At 43.6% G+C, this 16587-nt stretch overlaps 1 protein-coding gene across 7 annotated transcripts in view; it reads left to right on the plus strand.

Moving 5' to 3' along the window:
* Ptpn13 (protein tyrosine phosphatase non-receptor type 13) overlaps positions 1 to 16587 on the plus strand; it is a 192125-nt gene that overhangs the window by 139918 nt on the left and 35620 nt on the right. For 4 of the 7 annotated variants that reach the window (XM_031337024.1, XM_031337026.1, XM_031337030.1 and 1 more), the window contains 9 exons: positions 2989 to 3443; positions 4341 to 4487; positions 5760 to 5853; positions 7005 to 7090; positions 7353 to 7515; positions 9344 to 9558; positions 9688 to 9786; positions 11678 to 12009; positions 13269 to 13443. In XM_031337024.1, coding sequence (XP_031192884.1) covers positions 2989 to 3443; positions 4341 to 4487; positions 5760 to 5853; positions 7005 to 7090; positions 7353 to 7515; positions 9344 to 9558; positions 9688 to 9786; positions 11678 to 12009; positions 13269 to 13443 — 1766 coding nt within the window. The remainder of the gene's footprint in view (positions 1 to 2988; positions 3444 to 4340; positions 4488 to 5759; positions 5854 to 7004; positions 7091 to 7352; positions 7516 to 9343; positions 9559 to 9687; positions 9787 to 11677; positions 12010 to 13268; positions 13444 to 16587) is intronic. The other 3 variants (XM_031337025.1, XM_031337028.1, XM_031337031.1) reach the window with 1 other exon arrangement.

The following is a 16587-nucleotide window of genomic DNA, read 5'->3' on the forward strand; positions in this document are numbered from 1 at the left end:
AAAAAAAATAGTTTAGACAGTAAATTTCAGGTACAGCTTAGATGCTGGGATAAAAGTTGCAAAGCCAAACCTTGCTGTGCTGTGCTATGGCATAAAGTTTCTTATATTTTGCACCATTTGTCTAGGGGTTTACTCTTGTATTCATTAACTATTAAACAGGAGCATATGCATAAATATGAATATGTATCATGCATTTTATAAATGTTTCATAAGCATATGTGTATTATAAACACTGCACCCTCCAGCACACACTTAAACTTACTCATTCTACATGAAGGCTGCACCAGTTGGAAATTTGTAGCATGACTCTGAGTTTCAAGTTGCCAAGATTGCTTTCATTTTAAAGTCACATTAGTCTCTATTGCTTTAGAAAGGAAAATATGTGAATTCAAAGTAAATTCATTCCCCTATCCTCCTTTAAAAGAGTTTAATTTTCTTCTAATAGACGTTCTACAGAAAATGGAATCATTTGTTCAGATTTTCATTGCATGTGTAGAATGTACAAAATACAAAGCCCATGCCTTCATGGAAATTAAGCTTTTAGCAGAGGAGATAATTATTAAACACCCAATGAGAAAATGTTTGGTTATAGTTGTGCTATGAGAGGTTAGGGTGATAAAACATCTCGTGGTGGAAGACTGTTACCTTAGATGTTGACCAGAGAAGGATGTTTTGTTTTGTTTTCCAAAATTGAAATGTGATTATGTAAATTTTTTTCTTCAGGAAGCTAGATTAATTTTATCATTCCATAGTGTTACTTTAAAAAAGACAAAACTCAAACAAGCCAGAAGTGTGTGCACTCCAAGATTCCCTCTCAATCACATCTCTAAGGAGAGAGGTGTTTGTGTTGGTCCGTTTGGTGTTGCTGTAACAGAATACCCCCACCAAGTTATATTTATGGTACAGTAACACCCCCACCCAGTTATTTATGTAGGGGATAGTTTTTTAAGACAGTCTCACTTTGTGGCCCATGTTTAACTAGAATTCACTATGTAACATTGTAGGCATAAATTTCTCTGCAACCTACTTTTAATAAGGATTCAACTTCTCCTCTAGCCCACCACCCAGCAAAGGTAGTAGAAGGGAAAAGCTATTAGGATATGGGGGAAGTGGACCTGTTCAACAGTAGTTCTTTGGGGGTGAACTTGGTCTTCTTGGGTAGCAGTTCAGTCCTGTAGTCAACACCAAATACAACTCAGCAGCAGACCAGTCCTCTAGGCAGGCAGTCACCAGGCACGAACCAGCAGCTGCAGAGCAGTCCTCTCAGCAAGCAGACACAGGCAGCTGTAGTTCAAGCCTGAAGAAACCGCCAGGCTAGCCAACCAGCATGAAACAAGGCCATAGACACAGCAAGCTGCTGCAGGAACCTCAGAAGTTCCTGGGCAAGTTTCTCTCAATGGTGGAGTCATCACAAGTTGAGCTCAATACTATGTAAGGTGAACCAATGCATGTGTGTCATTAGTGAAGAATAAGAAGGCAGAACAAACTAAACCAAGGTTCAACGCTCTCCCAGTCTGTGGGGTCATATTTATACTTCTTCATCATGGGTTCTTTCACATGTTTGCTATATCCAAACATCTTTTCACCTATGTCTGCTTCAGCAAAACATTCTTTCATATATTTGTTTTAGCAAGACATCCTTTCATCTGTGTGCCCCAGCAGTGCATCATTTGACATAACTAACTTTGCAAAGATCTAGACATTTCCACTTCACAATGTAGGCTGGCCTGAAACAGCCATCCTCCTGCTTAGGCTCCTGCCATTACAGGCATGCACTGCTATGCTAGGCATAAGGATGGGTAATCTAAAGAACAGATATTTCCTACAGCTGTGGAAACCAGGAACTGAAGGTCAAGAGACTGTTGTGTGGGGAATGTCTTGCTAAGGCATCCCATGGCAGAGCTTGCGCACAGCACATGCCCTAACATCACCTGCTGTAACCCATTCTTGAGAGCGGAGCCTCCTTGTCATGACACCTTCATCATGAGCTGCAGCAGTCCCCTGCACATGCACTTCAAAGGAACATTCTTATTATAGCAGCAAACTCGCTCATGCTCACCCCACCCCACTCCCTCGGTCCCCCCCTCTCTCTCAGCCAAGCAGGGGGAAAGAAGAACCTTAGAACTAAACTGCATGTTCTTGAGAAATATAAAGCTATCTTTTCATAGACTTACTTCTAAGCTTGTTTAGATTCCTGTCCTTGTGTTCTTTGTTCCTGAGAAGTTTGACTTTTTTTTTCACTGATTGTTTTTATTGTCATTTCTGTTCATTATTCTTTGACTCTTTTACCCTTGGTGTCAATACATAGAAACTGTAATACTTTTGTACAGACTATGCGTAAGGATTTAGAGATGACCCTTCCTTACTTGGAGTCCAGAACATACAAGCTATCTGGGCTGCGGCTCTGTGGGAGAGACACGATTTACATTCACAAGGCCCTAGGTTTGAATCCCAATACCCTCAAAAATAAATAAAATGAAATGAAACAAAAAGACAAAGGCCAAAAACACAGTCTGCCAAGATAGTACAAAGCAAGCATAGATATAAATAGGACCAAATGCCTAGGGGTGCAGCTCAGGGCTACCCCTGATTAGTCCAATGTCTAAGACCCTGGGTTCAGTCCAGTTCTGCAATCAATCAATTTAATAAACAGATTAATAATTTTAGAGACTCAAAGAAACTGTAATTGATCTCTGAAACCAGGAAAATCTTCAGAAAGGAAAATGGAGATAGAACCAAGGGCATCTTGCATAAGGGTTTAAACCAGAGTGTTGTGAGGAGACAGAAACAAAAGAAGCTCACAGCCTGTTCTGCATGTTGTGAATGTAATTTCATCGTAAAGTCTTCCCACCTATCTTCATAAGATCTCATGTGTGCGTGTGTGTGTGTGTGTGTGTGTTTGTGTGTGTGTGTGTGAACTTATATGTGTATGTTTACAGGCATGTATATCATTGACTTACTCTTCTCACTTTGGATCTTAACTTTTAGTGCCTTCTACTCCTGTTCATTTTGCCAATGGGATGAAAAGCTACACGAAGAAGCCATCCTACATGCAGGACAATGCTACCGACCTGTCAGAGGAGCAGCCCTGGCCACGGGGCACTCTGAGGCACATCCCAGAGAGTCTCTTTGGGCTCTCTGGGGGCCTGCGGGAGGGAAGCCTCAGTTCCCAGGATTCCAGGACTGAAAGTGCCAGCTTGTCCCAGAGCCACGTCAATGGTTACTTTGCCAGCTACTTAAGCGACCGAGGCTGGCAGGAAGCACAGCATGGCAGCCCATCACCATCTGTGACATGCAAGGTCGCCGAGAAGACCTCCGACAGTAACCGAAGCAAGGCCAGGCAGCCAGGCATCTCAGATGCGATTGAGCAACCTGACTGTGCTGATTCCGACATAGACGATTCCACTTACACCAGCAGTCAAGACCATCAAGCGCCAAAACAGGCATGGTTTAATTTTAATCCTTTGGGGAGGGCCACTGTGTTTTCATTTAACAGAGCAGAAAAATGGAGAAAACAGAGCAGAAAACAGAGCAAATCCATTAGAGAGTGGTGTGACCTAAAGGATGCTCATGTGGCTCTGGAAAGGAGGAGCACCCTGTACCTTCCTCTCCTGCTGCATTTGATGCTGACTGGCAATCAAAGGCTTTGAATACTAACCCTAAAGTGGCTATGCTCAGGTTAAGTTTCCTCTCATACATATTTAAACGCATGTCAGTAGAGAACTCTGTTATCTGAAAAACTGCTCGTGTATAGTTCAAAGTATGGCAGATTTGCCCTGGACCACCTCCATTCTTCTGAAGTTCTTTGTGGGAGCAGAGGAGGGGAAAAGCCTCATTCTCAACATGATAGGAATGTAAGCTCCCATTCAGAAGCAGTTTTAGAGGGAAGCTCATAGCTTTCTGACTAGAAGGATGCAGCAGCGTTCCTCCCAGAGCCCTCTGCCCCAAGGAAGAGCACTTGGGATAGATTGATATTTTGGCTGCATCTGCACGAATGAGCAGAGTAAGCCTGAGTCACCGATCAGTCCGCTTCCTTAGTACTTACTGATTCCTAAAGAAAGTGGGCATACTTCAAGCTCAGGAACAGGAGGAATGGGCAAAGGCTCTTCTGAAGCTAAGTTCTGTTTCCTTCCACCATGTCCAGCTTCACTTTCTGGGTGTCAGGTTTAAAGGATAAAATGAGTGTCTGGAAAGTCCCCTGGCCTTCATGGTCTTGATATACTCTATTCCTTAATACCTTGCTTTAGAAATTGTTTTTTTCCAAAAAAGCATTTGTTTCCACTAAGAGTTTGTTTGGGCTCTAATGAGAACCCCTTCTTTGTCTGTTTTCCCTCATCCAGGAACCTCCGTCCTCACTGAATGCTTCCACCAGCATGAGCTTTCCAGCCTTTTCTGTGCCACCTCCTAAGCCTGGAGACACATTTGAGGTTGAGCTGGCTAAAACTGAAGGCAGCTTGGGGATAAGTGTCACGGTACTGTTTGACAAGGTTCACGCCTTCTCTTCTTCACCCCCAGCAGACGTCTTAGCCCCACCTGTTAACTCGGTTACACTGACTCGAATGGGACACTTGCCAAATGCTTCCAAAAGCTAAAAATTGGCTATCCTAAAACTCGTTTAAAATATGTACACTACTCTCTTTTTTCCTGTGGTTTAAAAGAAAAAAATTGGGAATTGCTTGTTCTCCATACATTTTCTACTTGCTTAATTTAAGCATATCATGTGCAGAATATGAAATGTCTGGTTATTGTTTGTATATATCGAACAGTTTCTGCACGTGTGAAATCGAGAGATGACATCTCTTTAATCTATCCCGTGAATAATTAAAGAACGTGGATATTTATGTGCTAATTCTCTCCAAAATGCATATTCCCTTGTAACACATTTAAAACCTTAAAAGTAGAGGTTCCAAAACTGTCCATATGTCTTTAAGATAACAGAGATATCTCCATGGACTATTTGATAACATTATTTTAGAATTCTATAGTATGTTATTCTGGAACTGCTGCTTTGTAATTTGTCACAGTCTAAGATTTAAGTCATTGCATAAAGCCATTAAATATGTAGTCGAGCCAGTGTGGGAGATGAGTCAGGGGGATCAGTTACCAACACCCACGTTAAAAACAACCAAAACAGGATACACAACACACAGTGCAACCCTGCACTGGGGAGACAGAAGGGTTCCAGGGCTTGCTGATCATCCAGTCCAGCCTAGACAGCAGGCTTGGTGTTCAGAGAGAAGCCCTAGCTCAAAAATCAGAGAAGCAATTAAATAAGACTCCCAACATCAACCTCTAGACTAACACTCACCTACCATTCTCAGCCTCCTCTAAGATGAGAGAAAAGCTGCTTTTTCCTTAAGCCAATAGATGTGCTCTCAGTTTCACAGATACAGTGTAATAGTGGTTATTTCTTTGTAGTTACGTTCTTACACTGGTCTTCCACAGGTGGACATTGCTTTCTGCTTGCTCACAATGCAGGACCCAGAAAGGAGCAACAGTTCCTTACCAGTCAAGATGCAGCATATTGGATTCAGTAAAGAGGAGAGACAGACAGACAGACACAGAGAGTCAGAGAGAGAGAACAACAAAAGAGCAAACTGCCTTTGACATTTGGGGATGTAGCTAACAGTGCTACTGGGATTCAGAGAACTTGAACATGCTGACGTGGACTCTGGTGACTGAACCCTTTGTAGCACTCTCCTTTGAAAGCGTGCAAATATTTTCATGTCAATACGTGCCGCTTTGTCTTTTCTATTTAGGGAGGTGTGAATACCAGCGTCCGACATGGTGGTATTTATGTGAAAGCCATTATTCCCAAAGGAGCAGCAGAGTCAGATGGCAGAATTCAGAAAGGTATGGTTTCTATATGGATGCAGAAATCATATGCACAAATATTACAGTAAATAAGAAATTAAGACCAAATGTGCACACTTCTAGTCCTGGTACTTGGGAGGCTGAAGCAGACAGATCTCTTGAGTTTTCAGGCCTCTGTAAGGTGAGTTCGAGGTTATCCAGGGCTGCATAGAGAGACCTTGTCTCAAAAAAAAAAGAAAAAGAAAGAGAGGACATCACAGAGTTTTAAAGTTATGAAGTAATATGCTCAGCTATAAAACAACACTTAAAAATCTGTGACCTGGAGAGTTGGCCCAGTGGTCTGGAGCAATTGCTGTTCTTGCAAAGGACCTGAGTTTGGATCTCAGCCCCCACCTGGAGGCTCAGCACTTCCTCAGCACTTCCTCATGCATGTGGTGCACTGGCATGCTCACAGGCAAAGCTAACCAAAAAATAATTATTAAAAAAACAGTACCACTTGGGCTGGAGAGATGGCTCAGCAGTTAAGAGCACTGACTGCTCTTCCAGAGGTCCTGAGTTCAATTCCTAGCAACCACATGGCGGCCCACAACCATCCATAATGGGGATCCGATGCCCTCTTCTGGTGTGCCTGAAGAGAGTGACAGTGTACTTAGATACATGAAAAAAAGTACTACTTGATGCCACAGCAAAAATTCATCTTGCAACTTATCCCTTAGCAGAAAATGGCTAAGGGTTTCCATGGCTTCCTACTGTGCTCAGTAGCACAGTGCTGGGCAGAGGAGACACAGTATGAGTAGGGGGTCCCTGACTGAACATCACATAGAGCTCTCTAGAAACGTGCTGCCAGTGTACACTCAGCATCTCTGTCTTCATGATTTAAGTCTTGCTATCCATTCTAGCCAGGTGGGTGGTGCATACCTACTGTCCTGCACTTGGAAAGGTGAGGCAGGGGGTCACACATTGTGGCCAGCCTGAAGAGGGCAGGGTCTCACTGTCATATTCTCTGAGGTTAACAGTGTCTCCTTTTCACATTCTTTTGGATTATCAGGAACACTTGAACAATACTCAGTTCTCTCCAAACTCCATCCAAGTCTCTCCCCAGATCAGCATAAAATAAGCCCTTAGGTATTAAAAACCCTGAATGTTTGTTTTATGATTCACATCTTCCGAAACAACTCCCTAACTTGCAGGTGATCGTGTGCTTGCTGTTAATGGAGTCAGTCTGGAAGGAGCTACCCACAAGCAAGCTGTGGAAACATTAAGAAGCACAGGGCAGGTAAGAGTTCACGATATCAAACTGCTGTGATCATTTAGATGCATTTTCATGATCATTTAGATCATTTTCATGCAGAAGATAATAAAAAGTTCTATTTTGAGAACTTGAGTTCCGTTCTTCTGCTCCCATGTTGTTTCTCTGCCTGGATTCTGGTGGAACAAGCAGTTAGTTACTGTATTATACTTCCCGCTATTCAAAGTCCTATAACATAATTTAGTTCATCATTCTTCTCAGTTCATGATGCACTCTTCCATTTTCTCAGGTGGTCCATCTGTTGTTAGAAAAGGGGCAGGTGCCAACTTCTAGAGAACGTGACCCTGCCAGCCCACAGTGCCCCACCCAAGACCAGGACGCCCAACGCCACACCCCAGAAAGGATGGCAAAGCAAACGGCTCATGTCAAGGACTACAGCTTTGTTACTGAAGGTCAGGCCTGGAGGTTTGAGTCATGTTCCTAAAACTCTTAGCCTAGTCAATCTTTCCATGTTGAGTTAGAATTTGTGCTTTAGTAGCTGTGTTCCTGTCAGTTACAGAACTCAGGTAGCACCAGTGTGACTAATACACACTTGAAAGTCATGTCTGAGTGTGGTCACTTAATAATATTTTAATACCTGTAAATTATTTCCACCCACAGCAATAATTTATTCAGAAATGTTTGTTTAGTTTGTTGAGACACGATTCATGTATCATTAATGAAAGAACAACCCTCAAACCTGAAATAGCAAAATAGTAAATGGTTATAGTTGTTAAATTTTAAATGAAATTTGGTAAGGATAAATTAAGTATAGATAACTGAATGGCCTCAAACCCACTTGCACCTTAAATTTTGGTTCATTTGATTTTGATTCAGGATTTAACTCCTAAACTCCAGGTGGTCTCTGTTTTCCTATGTACTGGTATTACAAGCATATACAATCACAAGTAGCTGTTGACTTTCTAAACTTCTGTTTAGGGTTACCCTAAACACAATCTATTATGCTGGTCTTCTTAGAAATGTTGCCATCTATAGCAACACAATAGTAATTGGCAATAAGCCAAGAGATGAAGGTGGTGCCAAATGAGTTCTCAGAGGCTGCGGTGCTCCTGATCCTGCCGTGCCCTTTGCTCTCGGGTCCCTTAAGCAATTCACACGCTCTTTGGAACTACTGACACAGTAAATGTTTTCTCTCTACTAAAATTTCTATTTCACAAATTGGTTCAGGGCAAAATAGGATGTTCCTACTTGATCACATTCCACATGTTTTTTGAAGTGTGTACATTTTTTTCTGGTTTTAATTCTATTACTGTATTTTCCTTATGTGAATTTTTTGGAATGTCTTTAAAGCTTAACTGGATGAAATTAGGCCTCACCAAAATACTGCAACACTGCAGTATCTACTTATCTTCCCCTCATCCCACACTGGCATTAGTTTCAGTATTCTTAACACCTCTCTTCATTATATACCTGGATTTTCTTGTAATTCTCTCCTCCCCTTTTTAACTTATTCTTCAAAAGCACATGACATTGAGACATGGCTCCCCTTGAGAACCTTGTATATACATGCCTCCCACTCGAGCAGCTTTACCTCAGTTACGTCAAGTTTTATTATGGGGTTGGAAGGATGGCTCAGTGGGCCAGGTGTCTGCAAAGCATGAAGTAAGTTCTGAGTGTGGGTCCCCAGCACCCATTTGAAAGCTGGGCCTGGTGGAGCTATCTGTGTCCTTACAGGTGGCAAGGAAGGAATCAGTAGGCTCCACGGTCCATGGAAGACCCTGTGTCATAGCATAGCATAGCATAGCATAGACGACAGGTGGAGTGGGATGCACTGGACACCGGCATCTGGCTTTTGTACACACATTCACATAGGCGCACACACACACACACACACATCACACACAGAATGAAAAGTAAGAGAGGTCTCCTTAATGATAGGAAGAGAATTTTTGAGTGTGTGGAACGTGCTGAAGAAAGTATGCCTAAATAGGCTTCCTTAAAAGCATGTCTAGGGCTGGAGAGATGCCCCAGCAGTTAAGAGCACTGACTGCTTTTATAGAGGTCGTGAGTTCAATTCCCAACAACCACCTGGCGGTTCACAACCATCTGTAATGGGATCCAATGCACTCTTCTAGTATGTCTGAAGAGAGTGACAGTGTACTCACATACATAAAATAAATAATAAATCTCTTTTAAAAAGCATGTCTAAGAGTATGTGTATTTGTGTGTTCATATGTACATAGCTTAATAATATGTAACTTTTTCATCTTTTTTCTCTAGATAATACATTTGAGGTCAAGCTGTTTAAAAATAGCTCGGGCCTTGGATTCAGTTTTTCTCGGGAAGATAATCTTATACCAGAGCAAATAAATGGCAGCATAGTAAGGGTTAAAAAGCTCTTCCCTGGACAACCAGCAGCAGAAAGTGGGAAAATTGATGTTGGAGATGTTATATTAAAAGTTAATGGAGCCCCCTTGAAGGGACTGTCTCAGCAGGTGAGCTGGGTGCGTCAGGCAGGGGGAATGGTTCAGGTATCCGAGGATGGGCCAGTGGGCCGCATGCTGCCTCCTTGCCTCCCGGCTTCCCTCCGCCTCCCTCTGCCATCTTTCCCTGTGTACCTCTAGGACGTCATCTCTGCTCTCAGGGGAACAGCTCCAGAAGTGTCTTTGCTCCTCTGCAGACCCGCACCTGGTGTGCTACCGGAGATCGATACTACATTTTTGGTAAGGTCGCTTGATACTAATATCTGTTCTCATAGAATGCCGGTTTGCTAACTCAGCTACAGATGCTGGGACGCACACCTCAATATTTAACTAGGAAGTGTTACCTTGTATTCTGATGATGTTTTCAAGAAAATCTGCCTTTGGTCTAGCGGCTTCAGAGTTCACTCGCAGTGCTGTTCTCAGATCTGGAAGGAACTGCTGCCAGGGCCATGTGCTTGCACTGTGTACTGGGGAGGCGACAGAACAGCAGAGCAGTATTTCTGAAAGTTAATAGAAGTAGCATTTAGAGGGGCTGCAAAGAGCACAGACCACTCTTAGAGAGTCCCCTAAAACTTTCTGAAACCCCAGCTCCAGGGAATCTGGTGCTACCTTCTGTCCTCAGACACTTGCGTGTGTACACACACACGCGGGCACGCACATATACACAGATGAATACACACTCATACATGTACCCACACACATCTCACATGTCCACACACACACGTGTGCACACATGTACACACACGCATATGCTCACACACAGATACACAAATGCATACACACACATGCACATATGCATGCACACATCACACTCAAACACATGCACACACGCACATTTGAGCACACACATAATGCACACATCACACTCATACACACATGTACACACATGCACACACACACACACAGACACAGATCACACTGATTTGAAACATCAGAAACTAAGGACTAAAACAATACTGGTGAGTACATCATTTGATCAAGTATTTCTAGAAAGCAATTTGGAAGTATTGTAAGCAGGCCTCGAAAACATTCTGTGTGTGATAATGTAGAGAATTACAGAGGAAAAGACCAACCATGAGGAAACTCTCATGCGTGCAGGAAAGCTCACCTGGAGTTCTGTTAACGCAAACTGTATTTTCAGTAAAGGGGGCTAAATAAAGGCAACCCTCTGTAGAACTACGACATGACCATTAAAGCTGTTTTCAAAGCACAGTTTCAAACTTCGTAAAAGAGCTAGAGAGGTGGCTCAGTAGTTAAGGACACTTGTGCTTCCGTAGGACATGGCTTCAGTTTACAAGACCCAGGGTTAGCTCCTAACACCCACATCAGCCAGCTCACAGGTACCTGTGACTCCAGTTCCAGAAGGCCCAGTGCCCTCTTCTGCCTCTGTGGGAACTGCACACCTGTGGTGCACCATAATGCACTCAGGTATACACACACACATCTATAAAATAATGAATAAATCTTAAAAGTATATATTAACTGTTTTTAAAAAGTTAGAAAGCATTCATTATAAAATCCTAAATTTTGGAAATAGGATACAAAGTACAATATATAATCCAGCTCTAATTCTGATGTAAACGTGTAAGTGAGAGTTGGCAGGGTGGCTCAGTGAGTAACGGTGCTTGCTGTTAGATTCCTGGAAACCGTGTAAAGATGACAGGAGAGAACTCACTCAACAGAATTGTCCTCTCACCTACACACATGCCACACGGCATGCACAACAAACTCACAGAAATAAGGAAAATACAGTTTGAAAATAAAATGTAAGTCAGGCTGTGGAGGAGGCTCACCAGGCAAGGGTGCTTGCTGCCAGGCCCAAGCCCAAGAGCCCCCTGGGTAGAAGAGAACCAACCATAAGCTGTTCTCTGACCTTCACACATGCATAGGATTTGTACACTGATACAGTGATACTACAGAATTAATTATTGTAATAAATAAAATGTAACTCCTACCACATTAGCAATTGTCATTTTATACTTCCCTGTGAAGAGCATAAATTATGTTTATTATCAGGAAGTTTATATTTTTATATAAAGTACTGCTTCTTGGCAGGTTCACAGCGAGCTGACCATTTCGAAAGTTGATGCAGAATGTCACCCTCTGATGTTCTGCGTTGTGTCCCTTTCAGAACCCACTCCACTCTCCAGTAAACACATTTCTAAAGAGCAATAAAGAGGCCTCTCAGCCATCATCCTTCTTGGTGGAGCAAGGTACCAGCTTGGACGAGAATGGGCTGTCTGGCAGAACCAAGAGACAGTGCAAGGCTCCATCCAGGAGAGAGAGTTACAGCGACCACAGCGAGAGTGGGGAGGACAACTCCGTGAGCACATCAGAAAAGATGCCAAATGTGACCCCCGCAGCGGCCTTCGCACACGAAGCACCGAGAGGCCAGGAAGAGCCCGTATGCAGCATGTTTTACCTCCCCCAGACAACACCTGGCAAGCCTCGGTCAGAGAGCAGGTATCGCCGGCAGCATCCAGTGGGCTGGAGACATGGCTCGGGGCCCACAGAGGACTGGGGGTCAGGTCCTGGCACCCACACCAGGCAGCTCATAATCTCACAGAACTCAAGCTCCAGAGGGAAGGGCACCCGAATGCACATGCACACAGACACAGAATAAAGAACATTTTCTGTAAACAATGGAATGCTTGTGAATTCAGAATTGTTAGCAAACAGTAGGTTAGTAGAGGTCTTGCTGTTAGGACTAACAATTGTAGTAAATTAGTGAGCTCTCAGACCAGTCAGCTTAACCCCTTGTTTCTCTCTTGAGCATATCTATTAGTAATTAGGAAACCAGTTTCTCAATACAATTTAACCAGAAAGAAGAGAAATTTATTTAGGTAATGAAACCCTGGATGATTAGAACTGCTAGAGGAGGCCAAGGGGGAGTCACAAACTATAAGATCTGGAAACGGGAAAGAGAAAATGTTGGAAAGCGTAGGAACCGCAGGTAACAACACAGTCTAGCAGCTGCTCCCGCCTGGACTGTTGCTGTGTGTGTGTGTGTGTGTGTGTGTGTGTGTGTGTGTGTGTATGTGTGTGTTCAAATATACTTGCCTACATTTTCTCTCCTCCTACCCTCCCTCCCTCTGTCTACTCCTCCCCCCTCCCACTATCTATCATCTGTTCATCGTCCATCCATCCATCTTTCCTCCTTCCCCCTTCTGTCCTTCCTATTCTTTCATCCAGAGTGACTGTGGGAACCATCTTATTATCCCAGGCCAGCCTAGATAACCTAGAAAGACCCTCTCAGAGATCAGTGGGTCATAATAGGCTACTTGCGCAGCATGAGGAAGACCCTGAGTTCAATCCCCAATTTTGGAAAATATATAAGTAAAAATAAATGACCACAAGAGTAAGATATTTTTTTCTTATTTCTCCTTCTCCTACTAGGTCGAAATACAAATTAGATCCCTGGTCACATTAGCTTCCATCTTGAGTAACAACTAGGAATAGAAAGCATACCTAGGTCTAGCCTGCTTTACTGTTCTTATGTAGCCTACAGAGCTTATTCAAAGTTGAGTCTGCACAGAGAATAATTAGAAATATTAACATACAGTAGGCGTTGAATGAATCGATAGTCTAAACGCAGATGAAAGCAGATAAAGGTCTCACTTAAAGCCAGACAGAAACATCTGTTGGCTGTTTCCTGCCATGGCACAAACTAAATATTGGCCCTGAAATGTATCCACAGATAGTGTCGTTTCTTGTCTCTGTAGCCGTCCTCATCAACTGGATGCAAGCCCTGGACAGATCCACCAGCCCCCGGCACAGTGTGCTCCCTCTGACTCCACTGGCAACTATTTTACACATCTCGCTTCTCAGCTGAGCAAAGAGGAAAACTTGACAACTTTGAAAAATGACTTGGGAAACCACCTTGAGGATTCTGAGCTGGTGAGCTTCTCTCTGTATTACAAACTATAAAACAACTTGTGTTTTTCTCAGTGAAGTTATTGACATGTTCCTTTTCTATTAGTTTGAGAAAAAGCTGTGTTGTAGGCTAGCTCGTATTATATTTACTAAATGAATAATAACCCCCCCTGATGTGTCCTTGGTGAGAAATAAGGAGATGATAAAAAGCACTGTCTGTCACCCTCACTGTCTCACTGCCTCACTGTCTTGTTGCCATCTTGGGAGATGTCCACAGAGGAATCACCTCCATCTTGTGACTCCTAGGATCTCTGGCTATCCAGTGGGCTGCCAACTTCAGAGGACTGGAACAAATGTATGTGCATGTGTATACATGTGCGTGTGGAAAAGTGTTCATTTAGGCATATGTGTGTGCACATGCATGTGGAGACAAGAGGTCAGCCTCAGACAGTGTTTTTCTAGAGCCATTCATTTTGACTTTTTATTAATCTTTATTAAGTCTTTGGATATTTATTTTAATTAATTTATTAATTTTATTACATCTTGGCTACAGTTTCCTCTCCCTCCTTTCTTCCAGGTCCCGAGTCCTCCATCCCCTCCCCCCTGACCTCGCCTCTCCCCGAGTCCTCCATCCCCTCCCCCCTAACCTCGCCTCTCCCCGAGTCCTCCACCCCCTCCTCCCTTTCTCTTCAGAAAAGGGTGGTGCTCCCGTGGATATCAACCAGCCTTGGCATATCATGCTGCCTTAAGCCTAGGGCCCTCCTCCTCTCCTAGTAAGGCTGGATGAGGCAACTTAGTAGGAGGACAGGGTCCCAAAGGCAGGCACCAGAATCAGAGACAGCACCCACCAGAAGACCAAGCTACACAACTGTAACCTATGTGCAGAGGGCCTAGGTCAGTCCCATGCAGGCTCCCTGGTTGGTGGTTTGGCTGGAGAGATGGCTTAGCCATTAAAGGCTCACAACTAAAAAGATAAGAGAACTCCATGCGTGTATGAAATGTATCTTGATCACATTCATCCACCCTTATTCTTCACCCCACATTCCTCCCATTCCTACCTTATCTCTATCCAAGCTCATATGCCCTTCTTTTTCCCTAGATAACCTACCAAGTTCCATTTATGTTGTACATGTACTCATGTAAGTGGGGCCATCCACTGGAGCACTTGACCCACCAGTTGCCACACCCTTAAAACTGACTCCCTCCACCATCACCTGTCAGTGGTTTGGGGCAGGGTTCCCATGAGTCCCTCCCCCTATGCTGCAGTGCTAACTGGCTTGTCTTGTCATGGCTACCTCAGCTGTCCAGAAACCACTGCTGCACTCTCATCCTCCCTGACCTCTGGTGCTTACACTCTTTCTCACACTCTTTCATTATGTTCCATTCCCTGAGTGGGGAAAGGACAGTGTAACATAGGTGTCCTGTTACTTCTGACCATCCACACACACAGTCTCAGGAATCTGGCCAGTGGTAGATATCCGTATTAACTATGGTATTTTCACGGTGCAAAGACCTCTGATAAGGTCTAAAAGCTGTCTGATATTTAGGTACAGAGTTAACAAATTTAAAGTGCAGATTGTCCATTTACCAAAATAATAGTAGTAGTTTAATGCCTGAAGCCTGTGAACTCTCTAGCAACGTGTTCCTGGCCTGATTTACAGTACTGGGCATGTATCTCCTATTGCATGGGCCCTAAATCCAACCAGAGAGCATTTGACTACTCCCATAACATCTGTCCCACTATTGTACCATGGTGTGTCTTGCCTTGCCAGCCACTGTTAGAACTTACAGAGTTCACAGCTGGGTAAGACTGCTGATGTCTTTAACCTAGCATCCTACCCAGCACCTTTCAGTTCCATGAAAGCCAGCAGGGAGGAGACTTCCTGGGCAGTAACAACCTGGTTTTTCCATGTCCTGTGTCTACGGTATGTGGTTTCTTCAGCAGCTGGTATACCATTAAATTCTAGTGGATAACCAAGCCATGGCGATAGCTTGTGTTGTTTGGGGGTCTCTGAGACACGCATGACCAGCAACCAACTCATTGCAGAGGTACCCCATCCTCAGCACTGATCGTGACAGCCTATGATTTCTGGAAGACCTATTATCCTCTATAATTCCAATTAAAACTCTTTCTCATGGAAAAAAAAACCCACACACATCTGAACTTCATAAAACAGTAGATTTCCATATGACTTTATTAACATCCTTGATGTTAGTGAGCCCTCTCCCATTCCTTTCAACCCTACCCTCCCATCCCTGTCCCCAGTTTAACTCAAACATACTCATTTTACTACAGCCTGCAAATCAAGCTTAGGAAAAATTTTTAAGAATGATAATTCTTTGAATTGAATTTAAAGTCAGCCTTTTCCACTGTTTATTAACTAAGTAATAAGTGTTTATGTCAAAACATTATAAAACAAGTAAGAGAAAGAGGAGAAGCACCTGTAATCTCTACATCCAAAGCTGTAAGGGCATTGGACCAAATGGCCTTTCTATAATTTTCATTTTTCTATAATCATAGGTGTGTGTATGTATATGAGGGAGAGAGAAAGAGACAGACAGACAGACAGAGAGACAGGGAGAGATGGAGACAGAGAAGGTGAGTGGTTGTGCATCTTCATCTGAGCATTGCAGTTTCATTCATAGCGGTAAACTCTTGTCATCGGCCACACAAGCATCCTCTCCTTCCCAACTAGAATCTTTTGAGTTTGTTGCACATCTTAATTAATGAAGCTGTGATCCACAAGCATCCAGGTTGCAGCAGGCTGGCCAGTCTGGGCCTCCCTCAACCCGCGGGGGAACAGGGTCCTGGTACAGGTTGGTAAGGTGTCGGCAAAGAAAAGATAACAGACATGACACAAGGAAGTGCAGGATCTGAATGTATTTCTCAAAAATGGCATCAGACTTTTACAGTCATTACAAAAGAGAAAAGGAAAATCTGGCAGCTCAGCGGTCGAGGCACATCTGAGGCCATCTGAAACACACTGGGTCTAAAACAGCAGCCGTCTCCTCGGGACTGGTGCAGCAAGCTCGGGCCTGTGTGGGCCTGGTGGAGGGGGGTCCTGCGGATGAGCCAGCCAGGAGGTTAGAGGCTCAAATCTCAAATAATCTGCACTGTCTCTCTCTCTCTTACACACATACACACAATCTCTCTCTCTCTCTCTCTCT

The sequence above is a fragment of the Mastomys coucha genome, unplaced genomic scaffold (assembly GCF_008632895.1).
Source record: "Mastomys coucha isolate ucsf_1 unplaced genomic scaffold, UCSF_Mcou_1 pScaffold22, whole genome shotgun sequence".
Taxonomy (NCBI): domain Eukaryota; kingdom Metazoa; phylum Chordata; class Mammalia; order Rodentia; family Muridae; genus Mastomys; species Mastomys coucha.